We start from the raw sequence: 8,154 nt of genomic DNA, 5'->3' as shown, positions 1-8,154 counted from the left end.
GCCTGGGCAAAGGGAGAGGACTGCTGTGTTTTTGTCAACGTAGCTAGCCACATAGTCTGCTAGCCTCACTGTAAGTCAACAAAACTAGTAAACGTTTAATTAAATCACAATTTTGCACATGATCTCGTTATTACACAATCATTGGCTTGTTAAATCCCAAGTTCGTAAGAGGAAGGTAGCTTTAGCTAATAATATTAAGTTAGCCTGCATTCCTTTGACAGTCTGCTGCCTTAGCGTTAGCCTAGCAAACGTTAGCTAGCTGTCAGCTGACCGTTAGCTTGACAGGTTGTAAGCTAGCCTTGAGCTAACCTGCTAATATTTCAGGCTCAGTCTGGTCGCAGCAGGTACATCTCAGAAATCTGTAGACAGTCGACACTCGCCATGTCTTCACTGGAAGAGAGAGACGTGGGCGTTGCGGCCGCCCCTGGCTCCTCCTCGGCCGGCCTGGGGGTCGGGGCCGTGGGGGCAGCGGTGGAGGCTGTCGCCGGGGTCGCGGCCATGCAGGACGAGGTCGGAATACGTCGAGAAGGGCCTGAGCCTGACCCAGAAGAACCACCCAAGAAGAGGGTGAAAGTTCCCGAGGGAGAGTCAGGAAAGCTGGAGGAGAGACTGTACTCAGTGCTGTGCTGTACCGTGTGCCTAGACTTGCCCAAGGCTTCTGTATACCAGGTAAACGTGGTGTCAATCACAACCTTCCCCTCATAACCCTAAACCTACGTTCATGAAACAGCAAATCAGCTGGACCACACCAGAAAGTCCCCATGTGTCCCAACCGTCGATCCCCAGAGTCAACCTGTTGAATATGTTGTCCAGTTCTATGTACTTTTACTGATATAAAGTCCAACACAGGCCCTAAGTGTCTGCTGCATATGCTGCAAGCTCAGCCATGAGGCCGAGATCAGACACACCCAGGCTGAGTGGTCGGCTGTGCCTGCTCAACTTCATACTGTGAATTTTCATCAAATAACGCTCAGCAAATGCCACATCCTCAACCATCACACAATAATTTCAGTTGTGATCATCTCTTGCCCTTCCCTTCAACCCACCCCAACAATCTCCTTAATGACCTCAAACTGCTGTTGTCAATGTCAAGTGAACACATTTGTAATTACTCATTGTTCAGTTAGTCTTAAACATTTACATGCCCTTGCGCAACATGCAACACACACACATTTTTAACAGTTGTTAAACATTTGTTAACCATACTGTGTCAATACATTCCACACACAACATTCTGCCCGTTCAGTATATGAAAAGATATTTTTCATCAATAACATCGTTAGGCATGTTTATATACATATATATATATCTATACATATATATGTGTGTGTGTATAAATACACACATACACACACCCTACAGCTCTTTATTCACATAAAAAGTACACAGTTCAAGATCTTTCTCCTCTAAAAAAAAGCACTTCTGAAGTTACAGTCCTGTAAAATTTCTAATGGCACAGACACTCTGTTTTGCCATTACTCTGTTGTTGGTGGACGGCTTTAGCCAGTCCGTTGTTATAACTTAACTGACATGAAAATGGACTGTAAGGAAATACAATTTAGCCAAATGTCAAATGACGTATCTCCCAAAATTGCTTGTTTTGATTTGAGCATGATACACTGTCCTAAAATAGTCCTAAATACTACTAATACTCCTAAATACTTCTCCAAAATATTTAAGCATTTTGAATTAATGGTCTTTTAATAAACCACAGTACACCCCTGTAACAATTTATTCTCACATTTTGAGAGAATATTCAACCAGAGAAAGTTTAAGTTCCTAATGAGAATTTTTCAACTTTGTTCTTTTCCAGCTTGCACTAACTCATATATTATTGTTTTCCCCATAACTTTTCCATCTTAGCATCCACAGTAATTATTTTCTCCCGCTCTCCCCATATTTTTCCTTTGACTGTCACTTCAACTTTTTTCCTGCCACAGTGTACCAATGGACACCTGATGTGTGCAGGCTGTTTTATCCACCTCCTGGCTGATTCTCGTCTCAAGGAGGAACAAGCCACGTGTCCCAACTGCAGGTACACCAAAGCTCCCTTTAGGCACGAGCACAGTGAACATAGGAACACGCGGAGACTAAATATGAATCACCTGGGGGGGACCGGGCAGGTGATCTCAGCATTGTTATGTATTGATATTAATTTTCTTTACATATGCATTTTCAGGGTCCCCATGGTGTCAGAACAGTTCTGCTTTCCACAGACAATTAGCTCCAGATAATTACTTTTGCGACCTAATCATTTAGATAGTATATATTTTGTCAAAATGAAAAACTGATCCAAAATATATGAATTATATGATGTGAATTAACAGCAAAGTGGAATGTCAGAAAACACAATAAGTCCACCTGACCTAAGATGAGAATGAAAAACATTAATGCAGTGACGCCTGTGCCACTCTGGACTTCAATGTTAATAAAGTTCTCACAGTCAAAATGCATTGTCACATACACACACTTGCGTGTCATTATTATTCATGTGCAATAGAAAAGCCCAAGATTTGAGTTTGTCACATTTATTACTGAACGATGTATGACCTTCCGGCATGTATGACCCTCCCCTAATTACTTTTGAATTCATCACCGTCTTGTCTTTCAGTATGTATTAAAATTACCACCAACAATTAACAAGAGCATAACGAATTATCTGTCAGCCACACAGCTATTCGTGGTTGTGCATTGTTCGCAACCATGTATGGGCGATTCTGTACATACCACAAATGTCATGCATATGACTGCACAGAGGTATTCTTTGTGTTTGTGTAGGTGTGAGATCAGCAAGAACCTGTGCTGCAGGAACCTTGCTGTTGAGAAGGCTGTCAGTGAGCTGCCAACAGAATGTACCTTCTGCCTAAAACAGTTCCCCCGCTCCAGCTTAGAGAGACACCAGAAAGAGGAATGCCAAGACAGGTATGCACTGCACACACACACACTCACACATTCACAAAACACTTTTTTTTTCCTTGATAAGAAATCTACCGCTCTGAATGTGCACTGAACTGACAGTGTTAAGAGCATTTCCAAAATTAGTTCCAATCAGTTTTCCCGAAATGTTCCAGAATTATCAAACAGCTACAGACTTTTTAATCAGGCAAGTTCAGACTCTTTCAGGTTGCAAAGAAGTAAAACAGAAACGTGAAAGTGAAAGCCATGCAGATACACACGTGGGAGGTATGTGTGGTAATTCAGCACAGTATCACACAGGGTTAAGGGTTGAGGAAGATGGAAGAGCATGTGACCTGCTACATCTGAGGAGCAAACATGCTGATGTGATCACAGACTGTGTGTGTGTGGGGGGGTCCCACAACTACATGCTGTAGTTGTGGGACAAAAGTCTGTGAACACAGTCGCATTGTGGGGACCCGCCTTACTTAAGGGGACAAAATGTAAGTCCCTACAATGTTAATAATTAAATACTAGGGAGAAGAGTTGCTTTAAGGTTAGATTAAGGTAAGGATTAGAATCAGGCAAGTAATGTTTATTGTTATGGTGAGGTTTTGGTTAAGCCTCCAGGAAATGAATGTAAGTCTATGTAATGTCCCCAAAAGTGATGGAAACACAACTGTGTGTGTGAGAGAGAGTGAGATGCTCAGACTGATTGAATTTGCATGCGTGAAATCCTGTCGGGTTGTTGCTATAGCAACAGGTGACCCGGCTTAGGACAGAGATGCCACTGTTACCATGACAACGGCCATGGCAGTCACCTGGTGTTTTTGGTCAGGTCAGGTGGAAAAATGTGCTATGAGGATCTGACTGTGTCTTACATAAAGATGATGCTGTTGTTCTCAGTTTCATCAGTCATCATCACTCAGTGTTTAATATGCGGTAATTTCAATCAGTGATTACAAGTATTTTACAGTGCTCTGCATGTATAAGACAAAGCTTTGCAGTTATTATGTCAGCGTGGAATTCAATTATCCTTGTTTCACTACAGAGGCTAAAGAGTACCTTTCACATCAGTAACCTCACTTTTACTGTAGGAAAGTAGCAAGTATTGAAAAACACTTCAGGATGTAATTGATGTAAATCCATGTCTGTCTTTGAGGTTTGCTCTCAGTACGCATGTATAATTAGTACAGTTTTAATTATCCTCCCCTCACAACCTAAGTTAATTAGTACCTTACCCATTATTAGTATCCTCCACTTACTGTGAGAAAGTAGACTGCACTCATCACAAAGCACCTTGGTAAGGGATCTTATCTATATAAAGTTATGTCTTTCTTTCCTCAATTTGGTGGTTTAATTCACACTCGCCATTATGTTGCCAGGGTGACTCAGTGTAAGTACAAGAGGATTGGCTGCCCTTGGCAAGGACCGTTCCATGAGCTTCCAGCACATGAGAGCGAGTGCTCCCATCCCACCAAGACTGGTACAGAGCTGATGGGAATACTGGGGGAGATGGACCAGAACCACCGCAGAGACATGCAGCTCTATAACAGCATCTTCAGCCTGCTGTGCTATGAAAAGATCGGTTTTACAGGTACAAGAAATAAAATCAGATGGACGAATAGACCGTGGTAATATGTCTGTCTGTGAACTTTAGGAGATATTATTTTAATGTAGCATACCCCCTCCTTGTGCTAAAAACAAAACTTGTGACTTTGAAATTTTCTATTATACTCCCTTTGCTTCTTCAGCAGTTGCCACTCTTTCCCTCCCACTTACTGTTTGAAATCTTTCACTAATGTACCCATCCAGAGGTGCAGTTCAGGCCGTACCGCACCGATGACTTCATCACTCGTCTGTACTATGAAACGCCACGCTTCACTGTTCTCAACCAGACGTGGGTGCTGAAGGCCCGTGTCAATGACTCTGAGCGAAACCCCAACCTGTCCTGCAAGCGCACCCTCTCCTTCCAGCTCATTCTCAAAAGCAAGGTACACACACACACACACTTCTCTGTCTGTCCGTGTTTATTTTTAAAGTTTTCTAGTGTGTGTTTGTTGAGAGGGCTGATGATGTGTCACCCTCCACCAGATCTGGTTTTCTCTGGAAAGTTCTCGCCGTTAAAATCCCGACCTCATAGTCAGTAGAGTGATCACTGCAACTTAGCTAAAAGGATTTAATCAATAAGCTCTCTATGAATGGCATCAAAGCAATGCTAAAACAAACCGAGATGGACCACAACAGTACCATAAACATCTGTCCGTTAAGAGACAGTTCAGTGTGGCTGCATCCTGAGGTATCAGGGTCAGCTGGACAGACGATGGCTTAAACACACTCGCTCTTCCTGCTCTAATGTTTGCTCTAATGTTTGAGTGTGGTTTTTGTTCTCTTATATCTTCTTGCTTAAATATTGACCTTATTAAGCCAACTGGTTATCAAAAAGATGTTTCCCACCCTCGTTAGAGACAATTTCTTCATCAAAGTCATTTGAAAATCAGTGCGGTGCGTTCAAGTCACCAACATATGGATGTGTTTCTGTGTGTGCAGGTGAACTCTGCCCTCGAGTGCTCCTTCCTGCTGCTGAAGGGGCCATATGACGACGTGCGGATCAAGCCAGTCATCCACCACCACTCCTTCAGCAACGACGCCAACGAGACCGACTACGTCCCTCTGCCCATCTCCGATTCGGTGGAGTGCAACAAACTGCTGGCCGCCAAAAACATCAACCTGCGCCTGTTCATCTTCCAAGTCCAAAAATAAAGAGTGAGGGAAGAGGAGGAGGAGGAGGAGGAAGAGGAGGAAGATGGAAATGAAGAAGAAGAAGAAGAAGAGGGGTGAAAGCGGGCAAGGAGCGGAGAGAAAGGAGTGATGAAGAATAAAGAGAGACACCACTGAACCACTGATACCTCTTAACACCTACACATATACTCACTCAGACACACACACACACACACACACACACATTCATGCGCCATAGACACACATACCTACACCACTAATTACACTTACCTCCTTTTACAAGATAGTGAGACCCCTTGTTTGGGGAGCTGTGAGTTGCTATGGAGATGGGTGGGCATTGTTATGGGATGGAGGGGCGGGGTGAAACCTGCAAAGGCACCACAGGTGGTGGGGCATGTTGGGGGTAAGGGGTGAGGGAGGGGGAAGCGGTTCTGGGGTGGTTGGTGTGTCCCTGAGGAGGCTCATTGAAGTGTTTGAGTCTGACCTTTCACTCCCAACACCCGCAGCCAAAGGTAGCACACACACACCGACCAAAGCAGGATTTGCTGGGTGCGTTTGTTGCGTGCATGTTTGTGTGTGTGTGCGTGCGTGTGTGTGTGAGAGAGCGATAGAGAGAGGGGAATAACTACGCAAGAAAGAGAGTTAAGTGACGGACCCTGGAGTGTGGCCCAAACTCTGTTTTTATGCTGAAATGTCCCAAAGATGTGATAATGTGAAAATAGAGTGATCAACTCTACTGAGCTCTTCTTTGGACATGTGAATGGATGTGGAGTGTGTATGTGTGTGTGTGTGTGTGTGTGTGTGTGTGTCTAAGTGAGTGTGTGTTTGACTCTCTCCTACACACTTTACGCCTGAGTGTAGTCAACCATTTGTTTCTGTTTTGGCTAAGTGTCTATGTTGCATCTCAAACTTGGTCAGAACAGATGGAAGACAGCGTCCCCCTCCCTCCTTCCCAGTGACCCCCCTTTTACCTTTCAGCTAGAGGAGAGATGGCCTGGCTGCATGCATATTTTAGTTCTTCGACTTATTCCTCCAGATGTGATTATATTTAGCCTTCAACACTAATACCATTTTTATTTCTCTTAACCCTAAATATTTAAGTACCTGTGAACTTCTTTCTTTTTAGTTGGGTTTTAGCGTGTGTCTGGCTGCCCGTGCGTGTGTGTGTTTGTGTGTGTAATCAGATTGTAACGGTGAGATTGTTGTGGTCATGTCCTTATGTGAAAAACAGTACAATCCTCGAGTACATGACTAGTGTGGCCGGATTACCAGACCTTTAATGACCCCCAAAAGCCCAAGTTTAACTGTGTGTCAGTTGATTTTTGCTAATTTGATTATTTGCAGATTTGTTTGGGAAGTTGCACCCATTAAATACGATAACAACTGGGTCCTACATTACTACACAATCTAGGTCTAAAGCTTTTTTTGTTTTTGTAGTTTATATCGTGTTCATACGTGTTTTTCTTTCTTTTTAAAAAGTGTGCTTATTTTCCAGTTTGTTTTGTTGAAAGACTTAATTTCCAGGTAGTAATAAGACCTAAACTGATAAATGAGCCCGGCAGTATGAGTGTATATGTTGGCTGAGAGGTGGAAAGAGATTCAAATTAGCACAAACTACCTGACATATAGAAAACCTTGGCCAAGTAGAGTTCCAGTATAAGAGTACTGGTTGTATTTGGGTGTCAGTGCAAAATAAAAGCAAGCTGCTGTGTATAGTGTGAGCCATGTGCACTGTACCAGATGACTGAACTTAGCGGCAACAGGGTCCCGACAGCTGATTTTTGCTCTGGGGTCCACAGGGACGAGTCAACATCAACAAGGAGGGTGTAACCACAAACTGTGAGCGCAAAGCGTGAGGGCACTGTGGACTTCTTCAACTGCCCCCTGGAGAAGACTTTTCTGGAAGATCAGACTTTGGATTTTGATAGATGGTGTGTGTGTGTGTGTGCGCGTGTGTGTGGCAGGGGTGGGGACAAGGGGGTTTACCTTACCACAGTGACATATTAGTGTTAGACTTACTTGAACGAGAAGATGTTACTTAAGTAGATTCTACTGTAAAGCAGATAGATCTCTCTCCTCCTGACCTCTACTTCCTGTAAATCTGTGTTTTAATGCTTCGTCTCTATGCCAGTGGACTCACTCATCTCACTATGGCTGTACATGTGCCTTTTATTAAAGATCATGGAACCTGCACTGCTGCTTGTGTGTGTCTGAATGTGGAGCAGATGAAAATAGAGCTGACTGGATGAATCTCCAACAATACTGCAGTTATGAAATCTTAATTTAATTTTAAAGCCTTGTGTGGATGTTGGCTATGTTTCTTTGAATTTGATGTGATGAATATGAATCACTTTCAGTGCAAAATGAGTTACCCAGTGTCCGAACAGTAATACACATTGACTCATCAGTTACTGATCGAAGGAAGATGAAAGTAGGCATATTGCAGTGGTGTAAAATGACAGCAGCCTAAGGAGAATTTTATACAATGTCTGTTTGTAAAGACAGATATGGATATTG

The 8,154-nt window shown here is 43.2% G+C and overlaps 1 protein-coding gene across 1 annotated transcript; it reads left to right on the top strand.

The window, feature by feature from the left end:
* The first annotated feature begins 381 nt into the window (after positions 1-381).
* Positions 382-7,830, top strand: cyhr1 (cysteine/histidine-rich 1). Its single transcript, XM_046417440.1, has 6 exons — positions 382-669; positions 1,941-2,035; positions 2,779-2,922; positions 4,281-4,492; positions 4,711-4,889; positions 5,446-7,830. Exons 1-6 carry the CDS (start codon positions 382-384, stop codon positions 5,656-5,658), a joined length of 1,131 nt encoding a protein of 376 aa, XP_046273396.1. The 3' UTR covers positions 5,659-7,830.
* Positions 7,831-8,154: the final 324 nt, after the last annotated feature.

Source organism: Scatophagus argus, chromosome 17, assembly GCF_020382885.2.
Source record: "Scatophagus argus isolate fScaArg1 chromosome 17, fScaArg1.pri, whole genome shotgun sequence".
NCBI classification, from domain to species: domain Eukaryota; kingdom Metazoa; phylum Chordata; class Actinopteri; family Scatophagidae; genus Scatophagus; species Scatophagus argus.
Note: the sequence above shows the minus strand (reverse complement) of the source record. Positions and strands in the feature narration are given on the sequence as shown.